Below are 15418 nucleotides of genomic sequence, written 5' to 3' on the forward strand. Positions count from 1 at the left end.
CGCACCGGTCGTCGCGGCGACTCGCTCGCTACCACTCGCTCTGCGGCGGCTCTCGGCGCTCATCGGCGGCTGAGACGACGCGGCCCCGTCGTGGATAATGGCGTGATCAGGAGTGTCGGGTGGCTGGTAAACCCTAGTAGTGGTTTGGAATCCCACTAGGCCCATTTAATCGCAGCAACCCAAAATGGTGAAAGAGCCATATTGGACCAAAAAAACTAAAAACTAATCCGTCTGGAGCCGCAAAAAATTAAAAGCCTTATATACAGTAGAGCCTTATAATGAAGGCAACACATGCTGTAAGTGTCTATATTAGCTATATTAGCCTACTATCAAAAAGTAGGCTACAAATACATAAGGAGCATTCATGATTAAATGTTTATTTTCCCTGCAGCGCATCCTGGAGAGAATGTTGGAATGTAATATTTATTCTACACATTTTTACAGCATTGGAAAACGTTAAGAATGTCATGTCTGTCCTCCTACAGAAACCATATTAAAACAAAAATACATCCCCCCCCCCCCCCCCCCCCCCCTTTTCCATTTTCATACATTTTTTAAAAAGCTCCAGGGAGCCACTAGGGCGGTGCTAAAGAGCCGCGGGTTGCTGACCCCCGCACTAGGGGAATGATATTTTTTTTCTTAGACCACCCGAAGCGTCCCCTACTTGAAGCAGCAGGGTACTTGACAGGGCGTCAGCTATCTGACACCTTGGGGGTGAGAATGTGTTGCACGTGCACACATAGACATCAAAGGGGGCTTGAGCGCCTGCAAGTGCGGTATGCTATGTCCAAAATACAGCTCCCGTAGGATTTTGTGCCAAAATTGATTTTTCTGCAGATTTTGGTTCTATAGGGTCCAAACTATCAGAAAATGACGGGGGTCAAATTTTCAGACCCCTCCCTCCTATTCGGCTATGCATTCCCAATTTCCCATAGGATCTTTTTGCAAAAGAATTTTGTTTGCTGTTTTGACTTCTATAGGGACCAAACTCTCAGAAAATGACAGGGTTAACATTTTCAGACCCCTCCCTCATTTCCTGGGGGCGGGTCACTTTGGTTTTGTCCCTATTCGGCTATGTATTCCAATAGCATCTTTTTGCCGAAAATAGCCGACCTCCAAGCTCACAACGCGTCGCAGCGCGGCACGTTGTCGCGCTGCAAGACACCAGTCATGTTGCCATACCTTAGCAACAGGCATGATACAGTTATTTTAAGAAGTACATTTAATTTTCCCCCCCATTTCTACGGTTTCTTGGGCTGGATATGGCAGCCTGGATCGGTTGTTCGATTGCAGCTAAACTTGGCATGTTATTTACAGTTATTTTACTGTAATTTAACAACATAATAACCAGCACAGATAGACAAAGAGACATTCATGGATTTATATTTAAAAGTGATTTGTATTTTCCCGCCCAGGGTATGGCAGCTGCATACCCCTGCCATACCCAATTGACGCTCCTGAATGAGACTAATATATCTTAGACATATTCTAGCCACTTTAGTAAAACAATATATGATCCTTTCTTTCTTTCTTTCTTTCTTTCTTTCTTTCTTTCTTTCTTTCCTACTATGTGCATTAAATATATAGGACTTTTTCATTTTCGCAGCCATCTTGGAGTATTTTAATGACCCGTTTTTAAGTTGAAGGGTAAACCCAAAAGAAATTTCCCGCCACGCTTGTATCACAAAATGAACGATTGTTCCTTCCTATTGTCTGCTCTACTAGTTGTGTTACACGCTGGTTATAATGCCTTATCAGCATGTTTCTAATACTTTATACACAAAGCCGTTGAGTTATGTGTTACTGTGTATTGTCCCTGTACAGACGATGTCAGGTTGGTGGGAGGAACCAGTCGCTGTGCTGGTAAACTGGAGGTGAAATTCCACAGTATGTGGAGACCAGCGCTTGCATCGATCGACTGGGACAGCTGGGATGACGAGCGTGGGAAGGTTTCATCCGTGGCGTGCAGACAGCTGCGCTGTGGCTCCGCCCTTTCAAAAAGTGAGAGCCGCTCTGATAAAACAGTTGCAGTTTGGTCGATTGAGTCTGGCTGTGATGGATCAGAGTCTTCAGTGGCGGTGTGTGTTAGAGTGAATTCTGATAGTTCACCAAAAGTGTGGAACGTGGTCTGTTCAGGAGACAAGCAATGACGGGTGTCTGTACCGGTGTCTCCTTTAAGGGGGACTGCCCCATAAGTCGAACTCCCGTTGGGTCGAACAGCGTCGGCAGGTTAGATAATCAGCCGCGTCTCGGTTACTGAGATTAGGTTTAGGGTTAGGGTTAGGCATAGTTTTACTGAGGTTAGGATTAGGGTTTGGGTTAGAGTTTGGTGGTCGATCCAAAGGGTGTTCGACATGTTACCCGTTTAAGTCATAAACAGTAATCAACTCAACGTTATTTTCACACCACAGGTGTTCCAAAAAAAAGTCTGAAATAAATAAACAAATAACAATTCCATCAAATTGCAGTTTCAAGAAAGAGGAAGAAAGAGATTTGACAGATATTTGGAGGTTAGATACTGTAGATATCAGATATTTGGCCCATTGTGATTGTGAATGAGTGAGGAACATGTGCAATTTAGAGTTTCCAATTTAGGCATTTAGCAGACACCCTTAATCCACAGCATTTAAAGGACAACTTTAGTTTTTACAACAAGGGTTCATATTTTAGATTGTAATTAAAGAATATAAAAGATGAGTGTTAAAATTATTTCATTTACTTCTTTCTATTGTTTAGAGATTCTTATTTCAGTGGCTAAATATGTCATTTTACACAGAATAAGCCCATTCCCAAGATACAACACAACCTTTCATGGTTGGATGTGACTTATAGGGGCTAGAAGTGTTACTGTAAATAGCAATAAAGAAACTGCTGGCTTATTGTGTCTAAAAAGACATATTTAGCCACTTGTACGCATGCCCCCATGCGTTCGCATGCCCCACATTTTAGCACGGTAAACGTGATAAAACAATAGAACCAAGCAAATGAAAATATTTGAACACTCACTTTTTCTTTTCTCTAATTACAATCTAAAATATGAACCCTTATTGTAAAAAAAACAAAGTTGTCCTTTAACCCATTTAGGCCTAACCTATAGTTAGGCCCAAATCAGAAATTAGCCTACAAAAACAAATATGTTGATACATACTGTACATGTACTGTAAGCCCCTCCCATACACTAAAATGTGTACCCGGCCTGAATGGGTTAAAATATGCGAGGGCATACATCAATACATCAGTGTCAATACATCAAATGCAAAGAATCTAAGAAAAACATTGGTAGACCAAGCAACTATTCAGTAAAAAAATCCAGGAGATTCAGCGGGCATTTCCAACAAGCATCTTAATGAAAGCTTCTAAATGAAAATGTTATCTATTCTCTACTCTGTATTCTCTTGATTTCAACCTTGTTGTCTTCTGTTTGCCTGCTAGTTGTTGCCGTGGTGTGTTGGAGGCATTTGATAATTCAACATTAAAAAAATAACAAACGACGTCTTCAACGTGTTTTAGACTCCTTTTGTTTGTCGGCCTCATAAGTGTTGACTCCTGGATCTCCTAAATGGAGATCTAAGCTAACATGTTATGATAGTTGACAGTTGACACAAGATGACCGCTGCTGTAGATGTTTTGTGCTCAAGTTAATGTTTAGGATTGATTGATTGATTGATTGATTGATTGATTGATTCATTCATTCATTCATTGATTGATTCATTCATTGAATTGGTTTCCAGTGTGTGTGTGAGCTTGTAGATCTGCTTGTGCTTGGTCTAAATTAAGCATCACAGAGAGTGTGTGGAGATCCGTGGAGAATAGCGCGGCGGTTTGCTCCACACCTGAGGGACGGCGGTTATTAAATTAGATCCACTGCAACGGTTTCTTTTTCCAGCGCGAGTGTCAGAGTGAAAATCATTTTCCGTTTTTATGGAAGCTGACGAAACAGTTTCCCTCACAGCTGCTGCTGTCGCTACAATGAAACAGTGAAACACCGCTAACAGCTAACACCATAATGTCATCATCCTCATCATCTGAGCTCATCGTGTCTGTAGTTTTATGATTTGTATGTTTTTTCGAAAGAGAAAAGAAAGGAATGTGTCCATGTTGGTGTGTGATGGGACCACTGACTGTGGTGTTTAACCATTAACTCTTATTTTACCGCTTTGGACGTTCCCGTTCGCCCCATTTTTCGGTGCGTTGCCAATCGTACGTTCTTTGGCTCGTTCTTTTGTACCTTGTTTTGATGTCTGTAAACTGATGAGGGGTCGCGTGGGTGTGTACAGTATAAGCATCTCCTGTAATCCTGCTTTGAAATCTCCACCTCACCTAAACATCAATAATGTCCAAATTCACTTCTTGGCTGCTAGCTGTCGTTCTATTGCTCCGATGCGACTCTGTGCCCTGAATGTATGGAAGCTGCAGCGGCCCATTTCACATTAATTCTTGCATGAGGCCGCCCTCTACTGCTAGTATAGCCAAAGTACACCTATTTAAGGAGAAAAGAAAATAATAATGATAAAAAATTAAAAATGAATACATCTTTGTCTATAACATCGCAAAGGTAAGGTGCTTTTGCTGGCACAAAACCCAATAAATAAATAACAACATCTGGCAGTAATACAATTAAGTCCGATTTGAAAATTACCAACTGTTTTTTTTTTTTTTTTTTTTTTCGCACCTCTGTGTGGTCCAAGCGAACAAAAAGGAGCGCTCATTAGCTCCGGTTTAGCCAATCAAAAGCTTCCACACAAGTCTGTTTATAAATACTATGTGTCAGTTAAGTTATAACCAGCCAGTCAACGGAAACGATTTGAAACGCAACTTTTGCAATTGAGACAGATTTTTGACTGAATGAACCACACTCACCTCGAGTCACCCGCACCTCTCAAATCTGGTGATTAATCAATAACCAACAGGATTTAATAGTGTCTGTCTGTCTTTTGCTGTCTGTCTGAAGTGCGAGGCGCTGTATAAATATGATTGACATGAAACTTGAAATGCCATTCATGCTCCGACGATGCCCCCGATTTAGAATGAACATGTATTTTTGCTGTCAAATAATAGTAAAGAACCCCATTTTGAATAACATGTTTATTTATTTAGCCTATGAAAATATTGTGCTACTGTAGACCATGGATCTCAATATATGGCTGCCAGAAAAGGCTGTCTTGGTCATACAGTTATGAAGCGTGACAGTCAACAATGTGACGTCACAACAGGTCAGCTATAGACATTGAGGCGTTACGGACTGACTGACGGACAGGATCTGCAGGGTTTCATAGTAAACCTACTGTTTTGCCCTGTTGCTGCACGTCGGCGCCCCCTGGGTTTTTCTCCTCTCCCTGTTTTTCTCCTCTCCTCTCTCCGCACCTTCATTCCAACTCATTCCTGTACACCTTTAGTCGCAATAATAGTTGCATTAGAATGCTTTATTCTTCATGATAAATCGATTACAATTGAGCCAAACCCTACATTTAGTTTTTATAATAGAGTGCTTATTGATGTTTTAAATGGTTTAATGGTTCTGTTAAGCTTTGAGCTTCATTTCTGCTTTGTAAAACACTTTGAGCTGCATTTCATGTAATGAAAGGTGATATACAAATGAATTATTACCGGTAATTAATATTTGTTACAAATAAAGTTTATTATTACTAGATAAAAATGTTTATCAGAACAACATTTGTCAACACAAAAGAAAGATGTCCAACGAGCCTGGTCTGATATTTTATTCAATTCATTTTATTATTTTTTTGGTTTTTGACTCTCGTCCCCGACCACCAATACATTACAATAAAAACTGAAATCATACAAACTTAAGCCCTTTGCACACAGACGTGTTTTTCTCGCACGGAAAAAACGGACGATTCCATTTTTTTAAAGAAAACAATGATTCTCTATGACCTCATGCACACCGGCTCCGAATTTGCCATGCAGCAGGTGGCTGCGGCTGTGCCTTTTTTTCTTTTTTTTCTTTTTTTTTTTTTTTCTGATCGAAGCCCAGTTCGATTTGTGCGTCTTGTCGCATGCGGTAAAAACTCATTTACTCCTTTTATGACTCCTCTTTGGATCCGCAGTTTGGATTCCGCACAGCCTTGCACACCAAATCCAATGTGTTTTAACTCATTTGCTGCTATTTTAAACATAGGCTGAACTGTTTTCCTGCCATATGTTCCTTACCTTTTAACGTGGGCACGTGCACGCATCGTGCACTCATCTGTGCGCGACTCATCTAGTAGACGTGTAGACTCGGTGACAGCTTTCGAATAAAAAAACCCCATTGAAATAGACATATCCGCTGCCAGGCTGTATCCCTGCTTATCCGCCAGTGTTTACATAAAAAAAACATTGGAAACAGCCAGCTGTGCGCTATGGTAACACGTGGGCACGTTCGCGCACATAAGCAGACGATATGTGCGCAGATCATATGCCAGGCGGGTAGAGGAATCAAACCAAATAAAAAAAAAACGCGTGAAAAAAGACCATTCTATGGCCGTGCAGCTCCTTCCTTTGTTTACAAGGAAAACCTATGGGACCGGAGCTACGATTGGACCTCAGGCCGGATATGGAAACCTAGCTCCGGTCTAAACCGGAAATACGACCGGATACTGTTAGGAGGCGGGCCTAAAGAGTCAGAATCGGCTATAATCAGCAAACATACTTTTAATCGTTTCATAATGATTAAAGCTAATACAATTTCTGGGATCGACGGGCATCGCAGAGTGGTACAGCGGGAAATCTCCGGTTTCGACAGGGATCGCAGGAAATGAGTTAATCATGCAGCAAACGGAAAGAACCGCAACGGTCCTGTGTGCAAAGCCCTTAAATCGGAATAAAGCATTTTCACAAAATGAAAACTAAACTAAACTACACTAAACTAGACTAAACTAAACTAAACTAGACTAGACTTAATTAAACTAAACTATACTAGACTAGACTTAATTAAACTAAAGTAAAGTAAACTATGAAAACCCTGGCCTGGTAAACCAGACTCTCCGTTGGAATCAGAAGGAGGAGGAGTCAGTTTACCAGGATAACAAAAACTCACTTTAAAAACTAATAAAAACTAAACTGAAAACAGGAAATGAAAAATAGAAAAAAGAAAGAAAGATAAACATCTGAATGCAAACATCACAGAAGTTCAGAAACACAAAGGAATTATTTATGAGAACACAATAATCAAAATGAAACACATTATTTAGGAGAAAACAATAATCAAAATAAAACACATTATTTATGAGAAAACAATAATCAAAATGAAACACGTTTGATTTGATCAGTAATTCACATCAGGTGATCAGTAGGTTAGAGAAAGATTGATTTATATAAAACATTTTATCAGGTAATCATAACATAATTAATTATAAAGATTTATATAAAACATTTCATCAGGTAATTAAAAAGATACAGTAAGTAAAGAGCAGACATTAAAACATTCACCAAGAGCCTGATCATTTTTTTTTCCTGAATCTCGTTGCCGACCACCAAATAATACATTACAATATAAAAACTGAAACCCTAGGTGGGGTTGGCTAAAGGGCCTTTCTTTAAAAAAATAAAATTAAAAAAAGAATTATCCCACGATTTTGTAACCCATTTTTTCACCCAGTGCCAGTTGCCTATGTAATCCTGGGCTCTGCTCTCCCTCTGCCGCGCCTGGGGAGACAACGGACTGACCTCATGCTTCCTTCAATGCATGAGGAGTCCAAGTTGTTTCTTTTCCCCTGACGGGGGGATTTCCCTGGGATGGACGTAGCGCGTGGAAGGAACACGTTATTCCAACCAGTTCCTTTCCCCACCATCAGGCGCCCCGGCTGGCCAGGGGGAGGCAGTATAGAGACCAGGATTACTGCATGTTTTTGTGAGGGTATCAACCCTAGGAGACACGGGGAGAACATGCAAACTCCACACAGAAAGGCCCTATCGCCAACCCCACCTAGGGTGTGGGCGCTGATGATGCGGAGGGAGGAACACGCCCCCAGTGCCCACAGCATCCCCTGGCGGGAATCGAACCCAGGACCTTCTAGCTGTGAGGTGAAGGGCCTTTCTGTGTGGAGTTTGCATGTTCTCCCCGTGTCTCCTAGGGTAGATACCCTCACTAAAAGATCCCAGGATTACAGCTTAGGATATTGGCATTGGGTAGAACAAAATGAGTTACAAAATCATGGGATAAAAAAGAAAGAAAGAAAATGAAAATAAAAAATAAACTAATAAAAAACTAAATCAGATCTAAGCATTTTCACTAAATGGAAACCAAACTATTCTAAACTTAACACGCCCCGAAATTATAATAGTATGATACAGTAGGTCACGTGGTCTCTCTGAAAATGCTCTGAAATAGTCTGAAACTCATGTCATAGTGAAATCTGCCCCTCACCCCCCAACAACAGCTGACCAGTAGAGTAAGTAGTCTAAGTACAGTCAATTAATTTGATTGGCTAATAATTGCGCATTCCCACAATGACGTCATAAAAATATTAACTCATATTTTAAGATGACTTTTTTAAAGTGACAGTCCCCCTTTAGGTGACAGTACCCCTTTAACTAAACTAGCAAAACCTGCTTTAAAATCAAATGAAACGTCAAATGAAAACAAGAAGTGAAAACAAAATGAGAACAAAAATGAATGAAAGATAGTAAACGTTACATGTTGTATAAAATGGTGTTGCAGATTAATATGCTCATATATTTCATAGTTGGACAGCACTGTGTTGTGGAAATCAATGTTTTGTTTTGTTTACACATTAATATCTTCTATCAATCTGGTGGATTCATGTTCAAGTGTGTTTTCACACATTTAAAGCCCTCAATACTCAGTGACCTTTGACCTGTGGCTCTGTACTTGGTCTGCTCTTTTTCTCCTCTACACCAAAGCTCTGCTGAATTCTGCGGCATTCGTGGAATGAGCAACACAACCAAACGTGTGGGTAGCGTCCCTCCAAGAATGGTCAAAATGGCCTGGCAGACCTGTTCTGTTGGTGTTTGCCTGTGTTGCTCATTCCACACATGGCAGATCCTTACAAGCTGTACCTCGTTGTAAAGGTGACAAATCAACGATAACAATGATATCAAACACAATACCATTTGGCATAATTAAAGGGAGAAATAATAGACCGAATGTTGGCAAATTTCGCATTGAAAGCCATTTTGGCAAAAAATGTGTCGGCGCTACCCAAACGTTTGGCTGTGTAGCTCATGCCTCGAATGCCCGATGCTTACAAGCTGTACCTTGTTGTAAAGGTGACAAATCAACGATGGAAATGATATAAAACACAATACAATTTGGTATTATTAAAGGGGAGATATAATTAATTATTAATATGTTAGAGTTTATCTACTGTATATACTCTATGGGTTTAACCCATTTAGACTGGGAATGCATTATTACGCCTTATTTTGTGCTTTAACTATTGAAAAATAGCAGCTCTACAAGCTCACAGCACGGCACCGAGTGCCGCGCTGTGAGCTTGTAGATCTATTTTATATATATATATATTTTAAGAGTTTGTGCAAGTCTTTGAATATAGTTATATATTTAATATAGTAAAAAAAAAATACCGGTATGTTTCTATGTCAGTGGTGCTCAAACCTTTTCATGTGAAGGACCCCCAAAATGATATGTATTTGGCCACGGACCCCCATCTCAAAATATTATTGTTCCAAGGACCCCCCAGAAGCAAAATTTGAGTTACAAACGTTCGCTTAAAAAAGATACATAGGCTATATTCAAAGATTTGCACACATTTTCACGACTTTTCAAAAATAGCAGATCTACAAGCTCGCAGGGCGGCACTCGGTGCCGCACTGTGAGCTTGTATATCTGCTATTTTTCAATAGTGTTCCACAGATAAGTATTGTGAAAATAGCAGATCTACAAGCTCACACTGCAGATCTATTATAATCATTTATGAAAATGAGCTTAAGACGTTGCAACACAATGTGAGCTTGTAGATCTGCTACATTTATTTTGAAGTGTTATTTATTTATTTATTCCTGTTTGTTTATTTATGTATTTATTTGTGTTTGTTTTTATTGGTTTAAACCAGGAACACCAGGGTGAAAGTTTGTAACCACATGAACCCTAGCGTCCTTGTGCTGGGGAGAACATCAGACAGAAATAGCAGATCTACAAGCTCACAACGAGACGCGCTGTGTGTTGATTTTGTCGACTAAAACTATGACGAAGAATGTTCGTCGACTTCCTTTTTTCACTGATGAAAACTAAATTAAAACTAAGATGACTAAAACTATGACTAAATATTATGACAATTTAGTCAACAAATACAAACTAGACTAAAATGTCAGGGAGAGACTAGTGGAGAAGAGATCCTGTAGAACTAAAAGTCATTTTATGATTGGTTGCACTCGGGTTGTACTCGGGTTGAGCACCAGATCTTACACACCTCTGCTGTGGCTCCATAAACATTTATCCCTGCATAGAGAGGTCGTGTGAAGGTGGTTCTCTCTGTGTAAAGGAGACTCATTGAGTTTCTACCAGCATCAACACAGTAAAAGCTCAGAATGCCCCTTGGGTGGTCAACGAAAACCCCGACCCTGTTCCTCCTTGTGGAGGGAGTAGGTCCTGACACTGCTGTCTGAATCCTGATGTGACCGAACGCGTAGCGTTTAGCACCATCAGGACCCACGCAACCTAACGCCCAGGACTTATTATTGAATCCAAAGAGTGACAGATCCTTATCCTTCCTGTTGATGTCTTTATAACTGACTGCTATATGAAGAATCTCTCCTCTCCATTCTACTTCAAAGTAAGAGCGTGCAGACAGACTCTCTCTACTCAACACATTAGGGTAAGAGGTAAATCTCTCTGGATGTTCAGGATAACCTTGGTATCGTCCTGTCCAGGTCACCTTCATGTTGTCCTCTGACAGGATGAGGTCCCAGTGCGCTGTGTTTGGGTCCAATGACACAGGAGAGGCATCTGAGAGAAAAACACATGATAAAATATCACAACTAATGAAACACTTTCTACCTGATGACTGTATGTTATTATATAATATACGCAGTGTGTGATATCATGATGACACGTGAGCTTGTAGATCTGCTATTTTCACTATTCATCATACAGTAGAGCTTTAAGAGTTTAACAGTTTTTACACTTTATGTCAGGGGTTTTCAACAGGGGGTCCGGGACCCCTAGGGGGTCCTCAGAGTTACTACAGAGACCCTAGGGGGTCCTCAGAGTTACTACAGAGACCCCTAGGGGGTCCTCAGAGTTACTACAGGGGGTCCCCCAAATCTTCCAATCCTTTTTATATTAACTACTTGAACCTTAGTGTCCATATTCTGAGAATTGTAGCCAAAAAATAGCACATCTACAAGCTCACAACGCCTCGCGCTGCGAGGTGTTGTGAGCTTGTAGATCTGCTATTTTCGGCAAAGAGGTTTGGTGTAGAGGGGAAAAAGAGCAGACTAAGTACAGAGTGAAAGGTCAAGTTTATTAAGTATTGAAGGTTCAAGTGGTTAAATATCTGAAAACACAAATTGACATGAATCCAAAATATGGAATCTATGAACAGGTTGTGGGGGTCCCTGCTTCATCTCTCTCTCAACTAAGGGGTCCCTGCTTCATCTCTCTCTCAACTAAGGGGTCCCTGCTTCATCTCTCTCTCTCAACTAAGGGGTCCCTGCTTCATCTCTCTCTCAACTAAGGGGTCCCTGCTTCATCTCTCTCTCAACTAATGGGTCCCTGCTTCATCTCTCTCTCAACTAAGGGGTCCCTGCTTCATCTCTCTCTCTCTCTCTCTCTCTCAACTAAGGGGTCCCTGCTTCATCTCTCTCTCTCTCTCTCTCTCTCTCTCTCTCTCTCTCTCTCTCTCTCTCTCAACTAAGGGGTCCCTGCTTCATCTCTCTCTCAACTAAGGGGTCCCTGCTTCATTTCTCTCTCAACTAAGGGGTCCCTGCTTCATCTCTCTCTCAACTAAGGGGTCCCTGCTTCATCTCTCTCAACTAAGGGGTCCCTGCTTCATCTCTCTCTCTCAACTAAGGGGTCCCTGCTTCATCTCTCTCTCAACTAAGGGGTCCCTGCTTCATCTCTCTCAACTAAGGGGTCCCTGCTTCATCTCTCTCTCTCTCAACTAAGGGGTCCCTGCTTCATCTCTCTCTCTCTCTCAACTAAGGGGTCCCTGCTTCATCTCTCTCTCAACTAAGGGGTCCCTGCTTCATCTCTCTTAACTAAGGGGTCCCTGCTTCATCTCTCTCTCAGCTAAGGGGTCCCTGCTTCATCTCTCTCTCAACTAAGGGGTCCCTGCTTCATCTCTCTCTCAGCTAAGGGGTCCCTGCTTCATCTCTCTCTCAACTAAGGGGTCCCTGCTTCATCTCTCTCTCAACTAAGGGGTCCCTGCTTCATCTCTCTCTCAACTAAGGGGTCCCTGCTTCATCTCTCTCTCAGCTAAGGGGTCCCTGCTTCATCTCTCTCTCAACTAAGGGGTCCCTGCTTCATCTCTCTCAACTAAGGGGTCCCTGCTTAATCTCTCTCTCAGCTAAGGGGTCCTTGCTTCATCTCTCTCTCAACTAAGGGGTCCCTGCTTCATCTCTCTCTCAACTAAGGGGTCCCTGCTTCATCTCTCTCTCAACTAAGGGGTCCCTGCTTCATCTCTCTCTCAACTAAGGGGTCCCTGCTTCATCTCTCTCAACTAAGGGGTCCCTGCTTCATCTCTCTCTCTCTCAACTAAGGGGTCCCTGCTTCATCTCTCTCTCTCAACTAAGGGGTCCCTGCTTCATCTCTCTCTCAACTAAGGGGTCCCTGCTTCATCTCTCTCTCAGCTAAGGGGTCCCTGCTTCATCTCTCTCTCTCAACTAAGGGGTCCCTGCTTCATCTCTCTCAACTAAGGGGTCCCTGCTTCATCTCTCTCTCTCAACTAAGGGGTCCCTGCTTCATCTCTCTCTCTCAACTAAGGGGTCCCTGCTTCATCTCTCTCTCAACTAAGGGGTCCCTGCTTCATCTCTCTCTCAGCTAAGGGGTCACTGCTTCATCTCTCTCTCAACTAAGGGGTCCCTGCTTCATCTCTCTCTCAACTAAGGGGTCCCTGCTTCATCTCTCTCTCAGCTAAGGGGTCCCTGCTTCATCTCTCTCTCAACTAAGGGGTCCCTGTTTCATCTCTCTCTCAGCTAAGTAGGGATGGGTATCGTTTGGATTTTTACGATTCCGGTTCCGGTTTCGGTTCTGCTTATCGGTTTCGGTTCCTAACGTTTCCTATTTCGGTTCCAAAATGGTTTGATTTTTACACAAATACATATTTTTTTAAATAAAATGTTAATGTTTAATTTACAGTCTTAATGAATCATTTAAAACATATTTTTTAATTGAATTTTAATGTTTAATTTACAGTTTTAATCCATTATGCAAATGAAATCATATTTCAATGTCTTCAGCGGATACTCTTATTCTGAAGAGATTAAGAAGTCGACCACCGTCTGGACGTATTATTGCATTACAAAATCAACCACCGTCTGGAAGTCTTATTGCGGCTAGCACAACGTATCTTATTCTGAAGAGATCGGCCACCGGAAGTATTAGATTTGCCAGCTTAGATTTGACAAAAGAACACAGCTCGGCGAGCGAGCAACAGAGCCGCTCGCAGACGCACCATAATAACCCAGAGAGACAGAAGGGGGTCCGCAAGCACTGTTGCCGTACAGTCTTTCAGATGAATGCCACGCTGTCTTAAATGCTTCGTCTACATCCTACGTCTCTCTGTGGCTGTGCAGGGCTTAGCTGTACTGTTTGCTGGGTTGCTAATTTTGCTAGCATCGCTACCAGTCAGTGTTGTTGTGGCAACGCAGTTGTCCCCCGATTGTGTGTGCGCTTGTGTGTGTGTTAGGAGGAATACAAGGTGTCACGTAACTCACGTTAGTTTAGCCTCTGGAACCGGGGACTGACAGTGACAGATAGTCAAATACGTCTTTGAAGATATATTATGTAATGTAATGAAGCCTTTTTTGAACGGATAGCACGTCTTTTTTTTACTGGTGCGTCTAGGAACCGATAAGCAGTACCGAAAGTAAATATTCTTTTTGGGTACCCAAGAACCGTCATGTCCTTATCGGTTCTGTCCCGGTACCGAATTTCGGTACCCATCCCTACAGCTAAGGGGTCCCTGCTTCATCTCTCTCTCAACTAAGGGGTCCCTGCTTCATCTCTCTCTCAACTAAGGGGTCCCTGCTTCATCTCTCTCTCAACTAAGGGGTCCCTGCTTCATCTCTCTCTCAACTAAGGGGTCCCTGCTTCATTACTCTCTCAGCTAAGGGGTCCCTGCTTCATCTCTCTCTCAACTAAGGGGTCCCTGCTTCATCTCTCTCAACTAAGGGGTCCCTGCTTCATCTCTCTCTCAGCTAAGGGGTCCCTGCTTCATCTCTCTCTCAACTAAGGGGTCCCTGCTTCATCTCTCTCTCAACTAAGGGGTCCCTGCTTCATCTCTCTCTCTCTCTCAACTAAGGGGTCCCTGCTTCATCTCTCTCTCAACTAAGGGGTCCCTGCTTCATCTCTCTCTCTCAACTAAGGGGTCCCTGCTTCATCTCTCTCTCTCTCAACTAAGGGGTCCCTGCTTCATCTCTCTCTCAACTAAGGGGTCCCTGCTTCATCTCTCAACTAAGGGGTCCCCGCTTCATCTCTCTCTCAACTAAGGGGTCCCTGCTTCATCTCTCTCTCAACTAAGGGGTCCCTGCTTCATCTCTCTCAACTAAGGGGTCCCTGCTTCATCTCTCTCTCAGCTAAGGGGTCCCTGCTTCATCTCTCTCTCAGCTAAGGAGTCCCTGCTTCATCTCTCTCTCAACTAAGGGGTCCCTGCTTCATCTCTCTCTCAACTAAGGGGTCCCTGCTTCATCTCTCTCTCAGCTAAGGGGTCCCTGCTTCATCTCTCTCTCAACTAAGGGGTCCCTGCTTCATCTTTCTCTCAGCTAAGGGGTCCCTGCTTCATCTCTCTCTCAACTAAGGGGTCCCTGCTTCATCTCTCTCAACTAAGGGGTCCCTGCTTCATCTCTCTCTCAGCTAAGGGGTCCCTGCTTCATCTCTCTCTCAACTAAGGGGTCCCTGCTTCATCTCTCTCTCAACTAAGGGGTCCCTGCTTCATCTCTCTCTCAACTAAGGGGTCCCTGCTTCATCTCTCTCTCTCAACTAAGGGGTCCCTGCTTCATCTCTCTCTCTCTCTCTCTCAACTAAGGGGTCCCTGCTTCATCTCTCTCTCAACTAAGGGGTCCCTGCTTCATCTCTCTCTCAACTAAGAGGTCCCTGCTTCATCTCTCTCTCAACTAAGGGGTCCCTGCTTCATCTCTCTCTCAACTAAGGGGTCCCTGCTTCATCCCTCTCTCAACTAAGGGGTCCCTGCTTCATCTCTATCTCAACTAAGGGGTCCCTGCTTCATCTCTCTCTCAACTAAGGGGTCCCTGCTTCATCTCTCTCTCAGCTAAG

General features: G+C 42.7%; 1 protein-coding gene across 1 annotated transcript in view; it reads right to left on the bottom strand.

The window, feature by feature from the left end:
• The window catches only part of ap3b1a (adaptor related protein complex 3 subunit beta 1a), a gene marked incomplete at its 5' end in the record, with an annotated part of 85272 nt that overhangs the window by 46028 nt on the left and 23826 nt on the right, over positions 1-15418 (bottom strand). Inside the window, one exon of the mRNA XM_080743696.1 lies at positions 10860-10930. Coding sequence (XP_080599822.1) covers positions 10860-10930 — 71 coding nt within the window. The remainder of the gene's footprint in view (positions 1-10859; positions 10931-15418) is intronic.

The sequence above is a fragment of the Nannobrachium achirus genome, assembly GCF_963921795.1.
Source record: "Nannobrachium achirus genome assembly, chromosome: 15".
In the NCBI taxonomy this organism is placed as follows: Eukaryota; Metazoa; Chordata; class Actinopteri; order Myctophiformes; family Myctophidae; genus Nannobrachium; species Nannobrachium achirus.